Here is a 20,724-nt window from a genome sequence, read left to right on the forward strand (position 1 = left end):
CTCAGTAGCTGGTATAGAATCGGGTTCAGTGAGTATGGGTCTGTTTGACGTCTTTAAGTAGGCGTCTTTAAACAATACTAAATAAGTTTGTATTGCATTTTTAATGCAATTGTCTATATTTAATGCAATTGTCTATATATTAATGCAATTGTCTATATACTTGGAAAATATTGATTCTTTTTGGAGAAAACCAGTTGAAATGTATGAGGTCATAAAGAGCTTCCCAATCATCTCTACTTCCCCCTCCTCTGCAGAGTCAATCTGCTCTCCTCACCCCAGGCCAGTCCCCGGGCCGTCCCCCCATCTTTACCTCATCACTAGCATTGCAACGCACAGCCAAAGGCAGAGACAAACAGGCAGACAGGCAAGGGGACTAGGAGATTCTCGGTGCTCTGCTTCCTCCCCCTGCTGCTCCACCCCCACACTATTCCCTCTAGCCAAAACCAATCCTGACCAGCCTGGAACATGCTCTGGCCTTTCACGCCTCCGTGCCTTCGCACATGCTGTTCTTGAAGACTGGAATGCTTTCCCTCCCACCTTCTCCACCTCCAAACTCCTACAGTCTTACCAGCTCAGATGTCACCTCCTCTGTGAAGCCTCCCCGCCAGCTAGGAATCCACCCCCTCCTGGGTACAGACAGCACACCCCTTATTATAGCACTTGGACTGCAATGGCTGTTTGCAAGTCAGTGTGTCCCCCATGTCCCCAACTCCTTGTGCAGTGATGAGCCTTTATGCAGCCCAGGTCACTTTGATTTTCTGAGGTGCCCATCTGTCTGAAAATGAAGGGACGACAAAACAGGATGACACACATGAAGGCAGGTTTTAAAATGTTTAACAAATTAATGTTAAACACTATGACAATTGTGCTGCTCACAAGATAATTATAAAATTTATTAAAATGTAAGAACTTAGAGTGCTCCACAGGCACCGTGGCCTGGTAATAGAGTACAGGTTTAAGGATATACAAGGAGGGTCTTTGATCCCATCAGCCAGTGGAGCCGACATAATGTATAACCTTACTTAGAGATAAGGTCGAAAGCCTAAATTGGAGACCCTGGCCAAATGGCTCTTCTGGCCTCTTTCCCAGTGATGACAGGCTGTCCTGCTGCCTCTGCACATAGTAGGTACTCATTGTTTGCTGAATCATGGGAACGAATACAGCTTTCCAATTTGGTTACCAAAAACCCACATACAGTAAGTATTCCCAAGAAACACTGCAGTCTAGAACAATGGGGCAGGAAGCCACCTCCTCCTCCAATGACCCCAACCCTGAGTCCAGCTGAAGGCTGCAACAGGAAGCCCCTCAGCCACTGTCCTTCCACTCCCTCTTCCCCACTGCCCCCAGGGGCTCCAGATGCAGTCATGCTTTCCATCCGCTCCCAGCCTCTCTTCTCTTTCCAACCTCTAGAGGGTCCCAGGTGAAGAAAGAAAAAAGCACTTACAGAAGGAGGCAGGCAGCCAAGCTGAGCCCAGAGAGCCATCCTGGGCGCCACCCCGCCCCCGCCCCGCAGGCCTGAGGAATAAAAGAAACAGCAAGAAGACAAAGAAGGGCTTAAAGCACTGGGGCAAAGGGGTGGGGGGAAGGCCTAAGGAAGTTTACAAAGCAATCTGTCAGAGAAGGGATGAAAAGGGAGCCCCGCTGGGCTGAGGGGCTCAAGCCCTCAGCTCACCTTAGGCCCAGTTAGAAACCTGCAATTACTTCAGCTAGTCAGAAAGACTCCCCTCCTCCTCGCTCCGAGAAGTGTGATTATTAACCTCTGAACCAGAAGTTTCCCTGAGCGTGAAGCCTCAACTTGCTGGGGTTTTGGCAGCCCCAAGTACCTATGCTCTACTAGGCTCAGCACACCACTCAATGGAGCCCACCAAACTGGCCCAACCTCTGTTGCGTCTGAATTTCTGGAAGAAACACAATGAGGATAAGGTCACCCACAGTTTCTCACAGCTATTGAGCCACTTTGATTTCCCAGATTTTCTGGGCTATCCAATATACCCACAAGCAGTTCTGGAAGTTTCCCTTACCACCAAAGCCAGGGTTCATAAAAAGTAACGGCTATCATCCAAGAGCGCACGCTCTGGAGCGCTTTAATCATCTCACCCACGTCTCACAACATCCTTAGGTATGATGGCCCTCATTTTAGAGAAAAGGAAATGGGCCTGGATTCAATGACTTTCCAAAGGATACACAGCCTGGATTCCGAACCAGGTCTGTCTGACCTTGAGGCCCACGCTCTTTCCACTGGGGATACCGCCTCTCAGGAATCCTCCAGGATTCCATTTTATATGGTGCTCGGATCAATTTTATTTTTACAGCCAGTCTAATTTAGCATTGGGGGGCTGTATACTAACTTTAGTGATATTAATGTTACTAAGTCTGGTAACCCACTACAATTGGACCAGCCTCGGATCGATTTTAGATGAGGTAGGATGGTATAATTCTGTGACATCTGAAGAATTCCTAGCCCCACAGTTGCGGGTGGAAAGAGAAGGAATGGGAAAGTCTGCATTATGGCTGGGTCGGGTCCTTCTAGTTCTTTTTAAACACTTGAGTAATTTAATCATAAATGACCGGGCATTGGGAACAGGACACTCACTAATAAAAGCATGGCCTGGAGTTATGTTTGAAAAAAAATTTCAAGTTCCTCAGTGGGTGGATCTATCTGCAAAACAAAAGAAAGGCCCCTTTACCAGCCCAGGCAGAGAAGTCTCCTGTACAGTTAGAGACAACAGGCTTCCGGGCACGTAGCCAAGGTTCTGGGGATATTTATAACTTGAAGAGGGTGGGAGTCCCTAATAAGCTGCTATATTCTTTTTCCACCACTTCCCTCTCCAAGGCTACAGCGAGCTCGGAGCTCTTCCCCACGCAGAATGCCTGCTTTCCTTAGTGCTGGACTTCCATTGTCTAATTTCCTCATACTGGCTGGGGAAAGGGAAAGCTGCGAGTCCTCCCGTTCCGAGGAACTCCAGCTGAATGCAGTTTAGTTGCTGGTGGTTTCTTGGCCAACCTCTGTGGTCTCAGGGATCTGCCTATGAGCCTGTGGTTTCTTTGAGCTGCCTGCGAGTCTGAGGCCTCGGGAATGTGAGTCTTTAGGATCAGCCTACGACATCTGGGTTTCGCCTGCAAGTCTACAGATTCGAGATCTGCCTGCGGGTCTGAGACCTCCGGGACCTGCCAGTGCTAAAATCTTTCTGAACGCCAGGTCGGAGAGAACGCTGCGGCTCTGGGATCCGTTCGCGGTCTCAGGTTTTGGAGACGACGATCTAGTGGATCTTTTGCGCCACAGGAGGTAAGTCTGTTCGTCCCCCACTCGGGTTTTCGGCTTCCTACCTTCAACCGAACAGGGACTACTAACATACTGAAGGCCCGCCCGGATCAGGGCCTCAGACGCCCAGGGTCCCTTCGGTGCGGGAGGCCGCCGGGAGCCCCTGTAGCAGACTACCCCTCGGGGACGATAAGCAGGGCCCGCCCCCGCCCAGGGGCCTGGCTATCTCCTCCTTACACGCCCTACACCGCCACCCGCTTCTGAGTTCCCCCAGGGTTTTCGCCTCCCCGCCGATGGACGCCACTCAGTCCGCCGCTCGAGGGGCGCCCTCTTGAGAAGGACGCAGTCGCACGTCCCTACAGGGTTAAAGCGCCGAAGCCGAAATACCGCCAGGGTATGCTGCCGACCGCACTCCCGAGTCGCCCGGGCGGCGCGGGGCCTCTCGGGAGTTGTATTCCGCACGGAGCCGCGCGGCCGCAGGCGCTGCTGGGAGATGTAGTGCGTGGGCGGGGCTCAAAGTTCCAGCTCGGCCTCCGAGTCTCCCCTGGGGAGTGGGCGGCTGCCGCTTCCCTCTCCAGCCTGTGCTGTCAAGCAGGGGCTAATTCTAGCTTTGCTCAACATAGACCGGCGTCTAAATTAGGCCTGACTTCGCAGAAAATAACGCCCGACTCAAGAGAAGCTTCTAGGGACGTGAGGCGAAGCAGGGCAGCCTCCCTGGCTGAATCGCGCTGCAGTCTCCATGAGAAGAAAGCGAGAATACTCCGCCCTGACTGGGAGGACGTGCTTACTTCTTCACCCTTTTGTTCTTTTCCCTCCTCGGCTTTTGGCCTCTGGCTGGCTTTTGTACGCGGGAGTGGAACTCCAACTCCCGGCAGGCCATGGGGGCAGGCACAGGCGCACTAGAGGCTCTTGGCCACGCTGTGGGAGGCGGGCCTAGTGTTCCGCCTCTGATTGGTAGAGTGTTTCACGAACTTCGCTCGCTGATTGGCTGAGGCAGCTGCCGGAAAGGACCGGGCCTCGAGACGGCACAGCGGAGGCGTTCCCTGGGCTGGGCTGAGCGCCTCCTCCTGGAAACAGCATCGGTCTAACCCCCGGCGCGGGAGGGACCCAGCCAGGGGGCTGTCCTAGTAGATTCCGGCATTGCCTCCACCCCGCTGTGGCGGAGACACAGAGGGCGGGTCGCGCTCGAGGGTCAGGGAGGAGAGTGACCCGGCCCTGGTCCAGGGCCCTCCCTGCACGCCTTGGGGCCAGAACTCCAGCCCTGGGGAGTGGGCAGGGCCTGTTTTCCGTGCCTCACACCCTGCTTTTCGCCTCCTTCAGCGCTGTCTGCTAGCTGCTTTTCCTGCTCTCTCTCCCTGGAGGCGAACCCTTGTGCTGGAGATGGCAGCCACCCTGCTCATGGCTGGGTCCCAGGTAAGCCGGGGGTGGCTTTTCGGACCTTATCTCTTCTTACCCACCTCGCCCGGCGTTTCTCTGCTCTGCAAGTCCCTGTGGGAAATTCCCTGGGATTAGTAATTCGCTGGCTTCGATATTCTGCCTCCAGGGGCCTAGTACCAAGCCAGTATTGTCACAAACAAGCATATATCGAACACCTGCTGTATGCCTTTAAATACTGGGGAGATAAAAGATGGACGAGATGGGCGCTACCTTTTGGCTCACAGTTCACAATCTATAGGGAGAAAGGCGGATCCACTTAAGCGTGGCACAACGTAATAAGTGCTCTATTTGCTGTAGGAAAAAAGTGCTGTAGTGTGGGAATCACTCCCAAGAAGTGGGAGTGATTAAGTCTATCTGGGGCATCCGAGGGGAGTGGAGTAGTGCAGAGGGGTAGGGGGCATTGAAGAACAGTTGGTACTGGAGCGGGACCTTAAAAAGCAGTAGAATTTCACTAGTGTGAGAAGGATATTCCAGGGAAAGAGGGACATTATGAGTAAAGGTATGGAGCAATGCAAGTGTCAGATAGGTCCTGAGAAAAGCACAGCCAGAGGATAAAGTTCCTGAGTGGGGCAGGGATAGCTGGCCATGGGACCAGAACAATCAGCTCATAAATTGCTGCCTTTACCACGTCTCTTTTTTGCTTGAATATTTCTTCTTTGGACTCTATAGATCACATTTAATATCTTTTTCCTCCTGAATATTTCTAACTATGTTTGTAATTTCAAGAAGTCCTAAATACAGAATAGTAGGGAAGCGTTGTGTGATTTCAGGCACCTGTGACGTTTGAAGATATGGCCATGTATCTCACCCGGGAAGAATGGAGACCTCTGGACCCTGCACAAAGGGACCTTTACAGGGATGTTATGCAGGAGAATTACGGAAATGTTGTCTCACTAGGTAAGTAAGGAGTCTACCTTTCTTTGCCTCCACGTTTTTGAGATCATGTCAAAATGACTTGGTTATTTCAACGCAGCCTAGTGGTTTGATGTTTTAAAGCACTTAATTGCATATTGGCTTGACTTGAGTCCTCAGGCGGATCTTTGAATGTGGGAACATCCAGGTCATATTGTCTAAAAAGAAAAAAAACTGCTTCTGCACATTTTAGAAACGTTCAGATTTCTTGTGCCCTGAGTCATTTTCCAATCTCCAGCCTGTTTGTACAGATCACTGACCAAACAGGTCTGGCATAATAGTGCTTGCCAGAATATAAATGCCCCTATAAGTAGTGCTTTTACTCTAGGGTGCTAAAAAATGAGGGGATTCTAACCCAGGTTCATGGGAGGGCGAAAGCCACCTTTTTGTGTTTGTTTTGGCTTCAGAGCACTAGCTTTGACTCAAGTTCCTTAGCTGAGTAGGTTGCCATCTAGAAATGTTTCAGTGTTGATGATGATAGATTTCTAGTATGTCAAATGCTGTTCCAGAAGAATGCTGCAATAGATCACAAATTCTATTCGAGAGGGCAGCTGATTTTTTTTACATGATCTGCAAGCCTGTCTTCTCTCTTTGCTGTACTTTGGTCTGGGTGTAACTAGAATAAACAGTATATTCTTGAGCTGAACGGTCTTTTGACTCACTCTGCCTCCTGTCAAGACTTGACAGACATTAGCAAGCGTGTGTGGGTCACTAGGTCATCTGCCACTCATTAGGACTAATCCTTTTTTTGAAATCTTTATTCCCATAGCCTTTCTCAGAACAAAAGGCAACTCTGAGGGCTTTCCTTTTTAACTTGAGCTTTCTCTGATATCCCTAGTTTCTTGAATCCTTTCCTTATAAAAGTAACTATAAATAGTTATCTACCCAGATCTATTGCAGTCTGTAACCCAAATATTCCACTTAATCCAACAAAAGCAAACAATGACAATCATTTAAAAATGTGAATTTACATTTCTATAGTTTAGCCCCAAAAGCACTTGTTAGAAGCATGGAAGCACCAAAAACCTGGTTTTTTGCCCAAATAAGTTTGGGAATGGGAATGGGTTTAAAAATGATTACAAGACGACCTTTTTCTTTTCTTTTTTTTTTTTTTGAGATAGGATCTTGCTCTGTTGCCCATGCTGGAGTGCAGTGGCATGATCACAACTCATTGCAGCCTTGACCTCCCAGGCCCAGGTCATCCTCCCATCTCAACTTCCTGAGTAGCTGGGATCACAGATGTGTACCACCTTGCCCAGCTAATTCTTTTTATTTTTTTTTAATTTTTTAATTAAAAAAGATTTTTTTCTGAGACAGAGTCTCACTCTGTCGCCCTGACTGGAGTGCGGAGTTCAAGCGATTCTCCTGCCTCAGCCTCCCAAGTAGCTGGGATTACAGGCACATGCCACCATGCTCAGCTAATTTTTGTATTTTTAATAGAGACAGGGTTTCACTATGTTGGTCAGGCTGGTCTTGAACTCCTGACCTCAAGTGATCCACCCACCTCGGCCTCCGAAAGTGCTAGGATTACAGGCATGAGCCACCACACCCAGCCTCTTTTTATTTTTAATAGAAGAGAGACCTCCCTGTGTTGCACAGGCTGGTCTCAAACTCCTAGGCTCAAGTGATCCTCCTGCATCAGCCTCCCAAAGTGCTGGGATTAGAGGCCTAAGCTACTGCATCTGGCCTTATAAGGCCTTTTTACCTTAGGATTCCTTAGAACCTTTAGTGTGTTATTAGGCATTGTGAATTTTGAAGGAAACGATATTGTATGTACCATTTACCAACCTAGTTTATTCATGAACCCTTTTCTCCTGAAATGCATACTTTCTTTCTGAAGAGTGTACTAAGAAACCCAATTTGGAGAATGCAGTGTCTGGTATAAAACTTCTTGTAGACAGTGGTTGTGTATTTTGATTTTCATTTGAAGACTGCATGTGAAATAGACAATGCCAAGAACGTTCTCAGCCAGACATCTTTTTTGCCTTCTTCAACCTTCCCACTTCTATGTTCATTAAAAGGTCACTGAAAAGTAGGAAGTGACATTTGTCAGTCACTTTTCTGTCAACTATGACATAGGTAAAGATTCATTTTTCTCCATGTTAACATAGTTGGTTCTGGCTGGGCATGGTGGCTCATGCCTGTAATCCCAGCAGTTTGGGAGGCCGAGACGGGCGGATCACCTGAGGTCAGGAGTTCAAGACCAGCCTGGCCAATATGGTGAAACCCCGTCTCTACTAAAAATACAAAAAAATAGCTGGGTGTGGTTGTGGGCACCTCTAATCCCATCTACTCGGGAAGCTGAAGCAGGAGAATCACTTGAACCCAGGAGGCAGAGGTTGCAGTGAGTGAAGATCGCGCTATTGCACTCCAGCCTGGGCAACAAGAGTGAAACTCTGTCTCAAAAAACAAAACAAAACAAACAAAACAACTGTAGTGAGTTCTTAGTAAATATTTCATGATGCTACTAATGATGAAGGCTTGGCAAGTTAAAAAATACACACTCACAAAATATCTGGATTCTTGCCTTTTAGATATTCTAATTTAGAGTCTCATATTTTCTGCTTCCAGTTTTCTTTCAAAACACGAGGAATATATATAGTTTTCTTTTCTTTCTTTTTTTAAGAGACAGGGTATCGTTCTGTCACCCAGACTGGTGTGCAGTGGCACAATCACAGCTTATTGCAGCCTTGAACTCCTGGGCTCAGGTGATCCTCTTACCTCAGCCTCCTAAGTAGCTGGAACTACAGTTGCATGCCACCACACCCACCTAATTTTTTAAATTTTTTGTAGAGATAGGGTCTCCCTATATTGCCCAGCCTGGTCTTGAACTCCTGGCCTGAAGTGATCCTCCTGGCTTGGCCTCCTAAAGTGTTAGGATTACACGCGTGAGCCACGGCACCTGGCCTGTGTAGTTTTCTTAAGGAATCATTAATTACAGCGATACAGAACATGAATTTTGACAGACCTGAGTTTGAATACTGGCTTTACCATTTACTATGGCGTTGAACAAGTCAATTCGTTTGTCTGGGTCTTGGATTTCTCATTAATGAAGTAGAAATAATCACAATTCCTGACCCTCAGAATAGCTATGATAAAGAATATAGTAATTCATATAAATAATTTAGGCTGGGCACAGTGGCTCAGCAGTTCAAGACCAGCCTGACCAATACGGTGTAACCCTGTGTCTACTAAAAATAAAAAAATTAGCTGGGCGTGGTGGCATGCACCTGTAGTCCCAGCTACTAAAGAGGCTGAGACAGGAGAATTGCTTGAACCTGAGAGGCAGAGGTTGCAGTGAGCCAAGATCACGCCACTGCACTCCAACCAGGGCAACACAGTGCGACTGTGTCTCAAAAAAAAAAAAAATTTAATATAGTGCCTGGCACATAATAGGTAATTTTTGTTCTTACTAGCCTTATTGTTTACTTTTTATTACAGATTTTGAGATCAGGAGTGAGAACGAGGTAAATCCCAAGCAAGAGATTAGTGAAGATGTACAATTTGGGACATCTGAAAGACCTGCTGAGAACGCTGAGGAAAATCCTGAAAGTGAAGAGGGCTTTGAAAGCGGAGATAGGTCAGAAAGACAATGGGGAGATTTAACAGCAGAAGAGTGGGTAAGCTATCCTCTCCAACAAGTCACCGACCTGCTTGTCCACAAAGAAGTCCACACAGGTATCCGCTATCATATATGTTCTCATTGTGGAAAGGCCTTCAGTCAGATCTCAGACCTTAATCGACATCAGAAGACCCACACTGGAGACAGACCCTATAAATGTTATGAATGTGGAAAGGGCTTCAGTCGCAGCTCACACCTTATTCAGCATCAAAGAACACATACTGGGGAGAGGCCTTATGACTGTAACGAGTGTGGGAAAAGTTTTGGAAGAAGTTCTCACCTGATTCAGCATCAGACAATCCACACTGGAGAGAAGCCTCACAAATGCAATGAGTGTGGAAAAAGTTTCTGCCGTCTCTCTCACCTAATCCAACACCAAAGGACCCACAGTGGGGAGAAACCCTATGAGTGTGAGGAGTGTGGGAAAAGCTTCAGCAGGAGCTCTCACCTAGCTCAGCACCAAAGGACCCACACGGGTGAGAAACCTTATGAGTGTAACGAATGTGGCCGAGGCTTCAGTGAGAGATCCGATCTCATCAAACACTATCGAGTCCACACGGGGGAGAGGCCCTATAAGTGTGATGAGTGTGGGAAGAATTTCAGTCAGAACTCCGACCTTGTGCGCCATCGCAGAGCCCACACAGGAGAGAAGCCGTACCACTGTAATGAATGTGGGGAGAATTTCAGCCGCATCTCACACTTGGTTCAGCACCAGAGAACTCACACTGGAGAGAAGCCATATGAATGCAATGCTTGTGGGAAAAGCTTCAGCCGGAGCTCTCATCTCATCACACACCAGAAAATTCACACTGGAGAGAAGCCTTATGAGTGTAATGAGTGTTGGCGAAGCTTTGGTGAAAGGTCAGATCTAATTAAGCATCAGAGAACCCACACAGGGGAGAAGCCCTATGAGTGTGTGCAGTGTGGAAAAGGTTTCACCCAGAGCTCCAACCTCATCACACATCAAAGAGTTCACACGGGAGAGAAGCCTTATGAATGTACTGAATGTGAGAAGAGTTTCAGCAGGAGCTCAGCTCTTATTAAACATAAGAGAGTTCATACAGACTAAGTCCTGTAATTATGATGGCTGAGAAATGATTCATTTGAAGATACAATTTTATTTGATATCAATGAACACCCTCAAGACTGAGTGGCTTTTATCATACTCTTGTAGTAGTTGTGGGCCACAATTTAAACCATCAGAGATGACAAGCCATTTGAAATTCTGACCCTCAGCTTTGGGAATGTTATCTCCTCCAAAATGGTGATTTTTATTCACTCAATGGGTTACTTCATTAAAATCAGCCCCACAAGTAACTGGAAAACGGAAGACCAGGGGACAAATGCTGGTGAATGCCCAGGCTTGGAAATGGAGTAAATCTTTCAATGTTATTTTCTCCCATCCTTGGCCCAAGGAACTATGCTAAGTGAAATGTGGGACTGTAATAGGGTGGTCATGGCTGCTTTGGAAAAAGGCAACTAGAGACTCTGCCTGAATTGCCACACCTATTCACACACCATAGTAGTTGGGCACACACATCTTCCCCTCCAAAGGGCTTTTTCCTTGAGTTGCTCATGCATTTGTATGTTTTCCATCTTCCTGAGGGCAAGATTTTGCACGATGAAGGCAATGATTGTAACTTTTCTCCTCACTGTTTCTAATTAGCTCATTTAAAACTTGCATCTTTGTGAAAGCTAACTGAAGATACAGTTGGAAAGGAAAAACAAGACACAGGTTTGGGGACCAAGGACCCATCAATGATGGTGACTTTAGCAGAAGATGCCCACAGTTATTACTGCCATTAATCAGATTTATGAATTTTCTTTGGGGATCACTATAGGGAACATTGCAGGGAAAATATCTTCAAGGAAAGATAGGACCATCATTGACAGTTAAGTTTAAGGAGCAAGTGGAATTGACTCCTTCAGGGAAGGAATCACAGAGTCCCTTCCCAAGGAATGTAGGTCGTTTCTGTGTTTTTCCCTCTCTAATGTTTAAGATCAACTCTTCCTATCCTGCTAACTCTAAGATTTGATAAGGGCCACATCCCAGTGTTTATCTTAGCTTGCATCAGGGCATGTGTATGTACAGTAATGTGTATTCCTGTGGTTTTTCTAATAGCAGAAACTGAATTTACAGAGACTTAGCATGTTCTTGGGTGATGTGAGTCATGTGACAGAAGTATAAACATAACTCCAATGTGAGAAATGTCCTTTTTTCATTATGAAAAAAATTTAAACACTAGTGCTTTAGTGTGCACTCTCCTGTAAGGTCTGTCTTTGTTCAGAGCTAAGCACTTGTTTGTATGTGTTTGTCAATTGTGGAAGATAATGACCAGACAAATAGGTCCATTGTCCTATTCTCAGAATGAATTATCTTCTATGGCAATGAAGAACTCTTTGGCTTAGAAGGAATTAACAAACCTCGGTAGGAATGTATTTCCATCCTCCCACCCTACAGATATAAGTGGTTAAAATAACAGTTCACCCAATTTAAACCCAGTAGTGTCCGTTTTCCTAATCTCAGTCCAGGTAGGAATTAAGAAATATCTCAAATGTTGATGCTTATCCAAGCATGTTGGGGTGAAAGGGAATTGGTGCCCAGAAAATGGGACTGGAGTGAGGAATATCTTTTCTTTTGAGAGTACCCCCAGTTTATTTCTACTGTGCTTTATTGCTACTGTTCTTTATTGTGAATGTTGTAACATTTAAAAAATGTTTTTGCCATAGTTTTTTGGGACTCGGTGTTAAAGGAGCCAGTGGTCTCTCTTGGGTAGGGTATTATAATGAGTTATTGTGACCCACAGCTGTGTGGGACCATATCACTTGTTAATAACACAACCTTTAAAGTAACCCATCTTCCAGTGCAGTTCCTTCATGTTGCCACTCCTTTTTAAGGACAAACTCAGGCAAGGAGCATGTTTTTTTGTTCTTTACAAAATCTAGCAGACTGTGGGTATTCATATTTTAATTGTCAGGTGACACATGTTCTTGGTAACTAAACTCAAATATGCCTTTTCCCATATATGTTGCTGATGATTGTAATAAATGTCAAAGTTCTCCTGTTGCTTCTGTGAGCCACTATGGGTATCAGCTTGGGAGTGGCCATAGATGACAGCATTTCCATGACCTAACTGTATTTCACCCCCTTTTCCTTCCCTACTGTTCTTGCCCCACCCCAACCAGTTCCTGCTGCTGCTTTTGGCTTCTTAGAGGTGAAGGGCTCAAAACAAGGCTTCTAAGCACGCAGCTATCTCCGTACATGAACAATCTAGCTGGGAAACTGAAAGGACGAGGGCCACCCCAGCTGTCTCCTCTCTTTCTGCCAATTGTTGCCCGTTTGCTGTGTTGAACTTTGTGTAGAACTTATGCATCAGACTCCCTTCACTAATGCTTTTTGCATGCCTTCTGCTGCCAAGTCCCTGGCTGCCTCTGCACATCCTGTGAACACTTTGTGCCTGTTTTCTATGGTTGTGGAGAGTGAATGAACACATCAGTATGTAGAACAGTTTTCCTCATGGTATTGGTCACAGTTATACTAGTGTTTGTATTATTCTAACTATATTCTATAATTAAAAGTATAATTTTTAAAGTCAGCAAACCTGAGAATTATTTTAGTAATCCAGCACTGATTCATATAATGGCTTTTCATCAGATTCATTAAAATCGGGCATGACTGGCCGGGCGCGGTGGCTCAAGCCTGTAATCCCAGCACTTTGGGAGGCCGAGATGGGCAGATCACGAGGTCAGGAGATCGAGACCATCCTGGCTAACACGGTGAAACCCCATCTCTACTAAAAAATACAAAAAACTAGCCGGGCGAGGTGGCGGGCGCCTGTAGTCCCAGCTACTCGGGAGACTGAGGCAGGAGAATGGCGTGAACCCGGGAGGCGGAGCTTGCAGTGAGCTGAGATCCGGCCACTGCACTCCAGCCTGGGTGACAGAGCGAGACTCCGCCTCAAAAAAAAAAAAAAAAAAAAAATCGGGCATGACTGTCTTTACACTGATGCATTTTGTCCAGATGTACAGATATTTTACACAGATGTTCTTGTAGGCATTTAGGAGTGTAGTATCTTGAGCCCTATGGTTATTGCCATATCTTGGGAAGATGAAAAAACCCGAGTAGTTTTCTATGAAGAAATACTATGCTGGTGATAAAAGCCACATGGAAATATTTGGTATGGGTGACTCATTAGCTTTGGGGAAGGAAAAAAAATCCAAAAAGAAAAATGAGAGAAGGCCTTGTTGCTTTAAGGAGATATTTTGGAGTATTCATTAAGAATACTAAGTCTTCTGGGTGCGGTGGCTCACGCCTGTAATCCCAGCACTTGGGGAGGCCGAGGTGGGTGAATCACCTAAGGTCTGGATTTCAAGACCAGCCTGGCCAATATGGTGAAACCCCATCTCCAGTAAAAACACAAAAATTAGCCAGGCGTGGTGGCTTGTACCTGTAATCCCCACTACTCAGGAGGCTGAGGCAGGAGAGTTGCTTGAACCTGGGAGGCAGAGGTTGCAGTGAGCCGAGATCACACCACTGTACTCCAGCTGGGTGACAGAGCGAGACTCTATATCAAAAAAGAAAAAAAAAAGAAAAAAAAAAAACTAAACTAAAACAGTTTCTACCACACTAGGATTGAGTTCCTAGAACAGATACCTCTTAGAAACAAAGGCTCTCTATTCATGACATAGTTGTACAGTCTGCCTAAGGCTGTGATTAGGTATTACCAGGGTGTGGCCACAATTTTCAAATTACTTACAAGTAATTTTCTCTCAAATCTTTTTTAAAATGGACAGCCAGCCTAGGCAAAGGTAGGGATGGAAGTGCTTTATATTGGGGAAAATATAAATACGAAAGAAATGTTTTTAATTCTGTAGCCAAGACTTGCAAAGAAGAGAAACTTCATCAAAACCCCCCTTTTTTTTTTTTTTTTTTTAAGACAGAGTTTTGCTTTGTCACCCAGGCTGGAATGCAGTGGCGTGATCACAGCTCATTGCAGCCTCGACCTCCCCAGGCCCAAGTGATCCTCCCCACCTCAGCCTCCTGAGTAGCTGGGACCACAGGTGTGTGCCACTACACCCAGCTAATTCTTTTTGTTATTTTTTTAGAGATGGGGTCTCCATGTTTTGCCCAGGCTGGTCTCAAACTCTGCGGCTCAAGTGCTCCGAGTCAGCCTCCTAAAGTGATGGCTTACAGGTGTGAGCCACCATGCCTGGCCTCAGAATATTATTTAGGCTACTCTGGGCCACTCTGCTTATGGGTGAGCCCTGCTCTGTCTATAGAGCAGCCAAAAATATATATACATATAAACTCTTAGCCCGGTGTGGTAGCAAGTGCTCCCAACTACAGAGGCTGAGGCTGAGGCTGAGGCTGAGGCTGAGTTCGAGGCTGCAGAGCAAGACCTCATGTCTTAAAAGCAAAAACAAAAACAAAAAACTCGGCCGGGTGCGGTGGCTCACGCCTATAATCCCAGCACTTTGGGAGGCCGAGGCGGGCGGATCACGAGGTCAGGAGATCAAGACCATCCTGGCTAACACGGTGAAACCCCGTCTCTACTAAAAATACAAAAAAATTAGCCGGGCGTGGTGGCGGGTAGTCCTAGCTACTCAGGAGGCTGAGGCAGGAGAATGGCGTGAACCAGGGAGGCGGAGCTTGCAATGAGCCGAGATTGTGCCACTGCACTCCAGCCTGGGCGACAGAACAAGACTCCGTGTCCAAAAAAACCAAACCAAAACAAAACAAAACAAACAACAAAAAAACCTCTTCTTACTACATGTTCAGCATTTTTCATTGCTGGGAAGGAAAGTTAAGGGAAAATGCTAGTTCACCTGGAGAAGTATAGCTCAAGAGCCTCCCTCTAAGAGTATTTGATATGTTAATATCTTGCCATTGTTGTTATTATTGAGCAAATTTCCTTCTGTGTGAACTGTTCTCTAAGACCCTAGAGGTAGGTTAGGACTGTTTCCGGGCCATTAGGACATCACTGAGTGCACTGAAATGATAATTTGTTAAGTGGTTCCCTGGTGTTGTAGAAGTTAGTGTAGCTCCCAGAGGAGTTCCCAAGCCCTGGGAGAAACTGACTCTTTGGAAGCAGTTGTTAGATACCCACCTCTGCGGTAGAGTAGCAGATGTGGGCTCTGCTTATCAATAGGAGACTTCGATCGTTAGCGAAAAACAGCTGAATTAATGAGAGAAAATTACCCTGTAATGATCTAAAATGGGTCCGTGGGAAATCCCATTGCATAGTCTGTTTTTCTAAATGCTTCATTCCCAAAGTTTATATCATTTTCAGCTTCTCTAAAATGCTTTTATTTTGTTTTTCCTTTTGGGTAAGATTGAGAGTGATGACACCAAAATCTGGCAGAGTTTCACACCAGCCCCTGCAGCTGCTTTCTGGACAGCTCCGCTTGGAAATTACCCATCAAAGCATGAACAAAATAACAAAACTAAGTTAAAAAATTATAATAGGAAATTACCCAGACATCTTGAAATCAAACCCTGAACTCAACTTGCCACGTTTTCCCCTACTCCCTGCCTGCTTCTCCTGTTTCTAACTCAGTCATTGCCCACTTATCCAAGCTAGAAACTTGCATATCATACTTACTCCCGTTCCTTTAGCCACCCTCCCCAAATCAGTAACAAATATTGTATAACTATTTATCCAGTCACGCCCATACCACCTCCTAAATAGTTCTCAGATCCTTCTGCCTCGCTCTCTACTGCCACCACTTACCACGTGACTTCCAGCAATTATTTAGCTTTTCTGTTCCTTGGATTCCCCATCCGCAAATGGGAGTAATTATGTCTACCTCATAGAGTTGCAAAGATTAAATGAGATCACGGGACTCAAACTATTAGCAGCAATTATTCAGACCATCACTGGGCCATATCTCGCTTACTGAAACGACCTCCTAATGAGTCTCCTCTTTTCTATTTTGATTCCCATCAGTCTGTTCTCCCTTTCTGCTAGAACAATCTTTCTGAAAGGAAAATCCCTTTATGCCACTCTTCTGTGTAAAGCCCTGTCATGCTTCCCATTGCCAGCAGCAAACAGTGAACCTCCTTTGGTGTGATATCTGAGGGGGTCATTCATGATCTGGCCTCTGTCGCTCTCCCCAGCTCTGGTTCCCTCCTCTTTTCCTGAACTTGCAACACTCTAAGCTGCATCTCTTCTGGTCAAGTCCTACTCAACCTTCAGGTCTCATACCTAACTTGCTCTAGGAAACTTTTCCCAATCCCATAAGACTGGATCAGGTGTTCCTTTTCTGTTTTCCCTGGGTTTATCCCAATCAAAGCACTTTATCCTTGTTTTGTAATTGCCTGCTTACTTTTTTGTCTCCTCCATTAAACTTTGATATCTTTGAAGAAGTCACTGTCTTGTGCATCGTTGTGTCTTCAACCCCCAGCAAATGTTTGGGGTAGAATAAGCAGGCAACAATAAAATAAGGAGAATACATATAAATGTTATTCCCTTCATATTTCTGATTGTCACCACACCAAGCTACTCTTTTTTTTTTTTTCTAGAATCTCACTTTGTCACCCAGGGTGGAGTGCAGTGGTATGATTTCGGCTCACTGCAACCCCTGCCTCCCATGTTCAAGCTGATTCTCATGCCTCAGCCTGCTGAATAACTGGGATTACAGGGCACCTGCTGTCACGCACAGCTGTTTCAGTATTTTTAGTAGAGACAGGGTTTCGCCATGTTGGCCAGGCTGGTCTCGAACTCCTGGCCTCAAGTGATCAGCCCACCTTGGCCTCCCAAAATGCTGGGATTATAGGCTGTGAGCCACCGCGCCCGGCCGGTACTCATTAAAAGAACTGTAGAATTTCTTTTTTTTTTTTTTTTTTTTTTTTTTTTTTGAGACGGAGTCTCGCGCTGTTGCCCAGGCTGGAGTGCAGTGGCTGGATCTCAGCTCACTACAAGCTCCGCCTCCCGGGTTTACGCCATTCTCCTGCCTCAGCCTCCCGAGTAACTGGGATTACAGGCGCCCACCAACTCACCCGGCTAGTTTTTTGTATTTTTTTTTTTTTTTTTTTGAGACGGAGTCTAGCTCTGTTGCCCAGGCTGGAGTGCAGTGGCCAGATCTCAGCTCACTGCAAGCTCCACCTCCCGGGTTTACGCCATTCTCCTGGCTCAGCCTTCCGAGTAGCTGGGACTACAGGCGCCTGCCACCTCGCCCGGCTAGTTTTTTGTATTTTTTAGTAGAGACAGGGTTTCACTGTGTTAACCAGGATGGTCTCGATCTGCTGACCTTGTGATCCGCCCGTCTCGGCCTCCCAAAGTGCTAGGATTACAGGCTTGAGCCACCGCGCCCAGCCAGTTTTTTGTATTTTTTTAGTAGAGACGGGGTTTCACCGTGTTCGCCAGGATGGTCTCGATCTCCTGACCTCGTGATCCACCCGCCTCGGCCTCCCAAAGTGCTGGGATTACAGGCTTGAGCCACCGCGCCCGGCCTAAAGAACTGTAGAATTTCTGTCATTAGTGCATCTGGTGAGGCCTTCTGGAAAGAAGAAGGCGGCTTCCAGAAGTAATGTGAGCCATCTAAGACCCTCCAGGTAAAGGCTCTCACTCTGTCACCCAGGCTGGAGTACAGTGTCACAAACACAGCTCACTGCAGCCTTAACTTCTGGGCTAAAGGGATCCTCTCACCTCAGCCTTCCCAGTAGCTAGGACCACAGGCATGCCACCATCATGCCCAGCTAATTTTGTTTTTTATTATTTATAGCGGGGGGTCTCCCTATGTTGCCCAGGCTGGTCTTGAACTCCTGGGCTCTAGGGATCCTCCCGCGTCAGCTTCCCAAAGTGCTGGGATTACAGGAATGAACCAATGCACTTGGCAGAGTGTGCTATTAAAGGAACCAGAACATAAAGAGGAGGAGTCTGGGATTGGGGATAAAGATTACAAGTAAATGAAGTCATTTAATAAAAATTCATTGAGCACCACCAGGCATTCTGGCTCACGCCTATAATCCCATCACTTTGGGAGGCCGAGGCAGGTGGATCACCTGAAGTCAGGAGTTCGAGACCAGCCTGGCCAACATGGTGAAACCCCATCTCTACTAAAAAATACAAAAATTAGCTGGGCGCAATGGCAGGCACCTATAATCCCAGCTACTCGGGAGGCTGAGGCAGGAGAATCGCTTGAACCTGGGGGGCGGAGGTTGCAGTGAGCCAAGATTGGGCCACTGTATTTCAGTCTGGGTGACAGGGCGAGACTCCATCAAAAAAAAAAAAAAAAAAAAAAGCCAAGCGCAGTGGCTCATGCCCATAATCCCAGCACTTTGGGAGGCCGAGGCCAGCGAATCATGAGGTCAGCAGTTTGAGACCAGCTTGACCAACATGGTGAAACCCTGTCTCTAGTAAAACTTAAAAAAAATTAGCTGGGTGTGGCCGGACGCGGTGGCTCACGCCTGTAATCCCAGCACTTTGGGAGACTGAGGTGGGCGGATCACAGGTCATGGGATCACGGATCATGGGTTGGGAGATCGAGACCATCCTGGCTAACATGATGAAACCCCACCTCTACTAAAAATACAAAAATTAGCTGGGCATGGTGGCGGGCACCTGTAGTCCCAGTTACTTGGGAGGCTGAGGCAGGAGAATGGTGTGAACCCGGGAGGCGGAGCTTGCAGTCAGCCGAGATCACACCACCGCAGTCCAGCCTGGGTGACAGAGCGAGACTCCGTCTCTAAAAAAAATTAAAAAAAAAAAAAATAGCTGGGCGTGGTGGCGCATGCCTGTAGTCCCAGCTATTCAGGAGGCTGAGGCGGGAGAATCACTTGAACCAGGGAGGCGGAGGTTGCAGTAAGCCGAGATCGCACCACTGCCCTCCAGCCTGGGCGACAGAGTGAGACTCTGTCTCGGAAAAAAAAAAAAAATCATTGAGCACCACCTTATGTGCCTGGTATAAAACTGAATGAGACAAAGATTCTGCCCTTGCTGAATTTCTGTTTTTGGGGGAGAGGGACAATAAACCAAGACATATATAACGTTAGCTGGTAACAAGTGTAATGAAGACAAAAGAGACTGCTTTTAGAGGAAGTGGTCATGGAAAACCTCTCTAAAGAGGTGACATTTGAGCACATCTCTAAGACGTCAGGGTATCTGGGGTAAATGTTCTAACTACTCAGTTTATTGAAGAGCAAATGTGAAGATGCTGAAGCAGCAGTTGGTATGCTGGAGAAACCACCACCAGGAGGTCGCTATGAGTGGGGTTCAGTGAGGAAGGGATCACATAGTAGGAGATAAAAATCATCTTTAGTCATTTAGTTTGAGGAAACTGTTACATCCAAACATATATTCATATGCCCAGCAGGCAGCTGGAAATATGAATTCAGAGGTCAGGACCAAACGTGGTACTGTAAAGAAATGGGAGGCCAGGAGCAGTGTCTCACACCTGTAATCCCATCACTTTGGGAGGCCAAGGCGGGCGGATCACTTGAGGTCGGGAGTTCTAGACCAGCCTGACCAACATGAAGAAACCTCATCTCTACTAAAAATACAAAATTAGCTGGGCATGGTGGCGCATGCCTGTAATCCCAGTTTACTCAGGAGGCTGAGGCAGGAGAATCGCTTGAACCTGGGAGGCGAAGTTTGCAGTGAGCCGAGATCAGGTCATTGCACACTGTACTCCAGTCTGGGCGGCAAGAGCGAAACTTCGCTAAAAAAAAAAAAAAAGAAAAGAAAGAAAGAAATAGGGAATAGGCCAGGCACGGTGGCTCACACCTGTAATCTCAGCACTTTGGAAGGCCAAGGAGGGTGGGTTGCTTGAGCCCAGGAGTTTGAAACCACCCCGGACAACATGGTAAAACCCCATCTCTACAAAAAAAAAAAAAATTGTTTTGAAAAATTAGCCAGGCATGGTGGTACACGCCTGTAGTCCCAACTACTTGGAGGGTGAGGTGAGAGGATTGCTTGAGCCTGGGAGGCAGAGGTTGCAGTGGGCAGAGATTGTGCTATTGCACTCCAGCCTGGGTGACAGGACCCTGTATTAAAAATAAATACATAGAAGGAAAAAAAAAAAGAAATGGGAATAGCTAGTGTCTGCATGGAGATGATAATACTAGTGAAACCATGCAAGTGAATGAGATAGCCGTGGCAAAATGTGAGAACAGTTGTCAGGGATGAAGTCCTGGGAACACCAACAGATAATGACAGGCAGAGGAGAGGACCTACAAAGACATATTACAGGGTCTAGAGAAGAACCAGGAGAGGAGAGTCACAAGCCAAGGTCATGGCACATTTCAAGATGTTCAAATGCAGCAGAGATATCTCATGAGATACAGTACTTGAAACTCATGAAAACTGTTAAGTACAAGGTGTTGTTATCACTATTAATGATAATTAGAGAGCACCTCTAATGGATTTTTTTTTTTTTTTTTTTTTGAGATGGAGTCTCTCTCAGTCACCCAGGCTGGAGTGCAGTGGTGAGATCTCGGCTCACTGCAAGCTCCACCTCCCAGGTTCTCGCCATTCTCCTGCCTCAGCCTCCT

At 46.5% G+C, this 20,724-nt stretch overlaps 1 protein-coding gene across 3 annotated transcripts; it reads left to right on the forward strand.

The window, feature by feature from the left end:
- Positions 1-2,424: 2,424 nt before the first annotated feature.
- LOC105494419 (zinc finger protein 436) lies at positions 2,425-12,825 on the forward strand. Of its 3 annotated transcripts, XM_011762812.3 has the most exons (5): positions 2,425-3,078; positions 3,200-3,286; positions 4,583-4,675; positions 5,470-5,596; positions 9,053-12,825. In XM_011762812.3, exons 3-5 carry the CDS (start codon positions 4,643-4,645, stop codon positions 10,300-10,302), a joined length of 1,410 nt encoding a protein of 469 aa, XP_011761114.1. In that variant the 5' UTR covers positions 2,425-3,078; positions 3,200-3,286; positions 4,583-4,642; the 3' UTR covers positions 10,303-12,825. The 3 variants fall into 3 exon arrangements, with proteins under 3 accessions (XP_011761114.1, XP_070954904.1, XP_070954908.1); XM_071098803.1 differs by having other exon boundaries at positions 2,425-3,286; XM_071098807.1 differs by lacking the exons at positions 2,425-3,078; positions 3,200-3,286 and having other exon boundaries at positions 3,301-4,675.
- The last annotated feature ends 7,899 nt before the right edge of the window (positions 12,826-20,724 follow it).

The sequence above is a fragment of the Macaca nemestrina genome, chromosome 1 (genome assembly GCF_043159975.1).
Source record: "Macaca nemestrina isolate mMacNem1 chromosome 1, mMacNem.hap1, whole genome shotgun sequence".
NCBI classification, from domain to species: Eukaryota; Metazoa; Chordata; class Mammalia; order Primates; family Cercopithecidae; genus Macaca; species Macaca nemestrina.

What these genes read in the sequence shown, in the direction of transcription:
- LOC105494419 (XM_071098803.1), top strand. Translation starts at nt 4,643, where the DNA reads ATGGCAGCCACCCTGCTCATGGCTGGGTCCCAG. An exon ending in TGCTCATGGCTGGGTCCCAG is followed by an intron (nt 4,676 to 5,469) that starts GTAAGCCGGGGG and finishes GTGTGATTTCAG; the next exon opens with GCACCTGTGACGTTTGAAGA. An exon ending in CGGAAATGTTGTCTCACTAG is followed by an intron (nt 5,597 to 9,052) that starts GTAAGTAAGGAG and finishes TTTTTATTACAG; the next exon opens with ATTTTGAGATCAGGAGTGAG.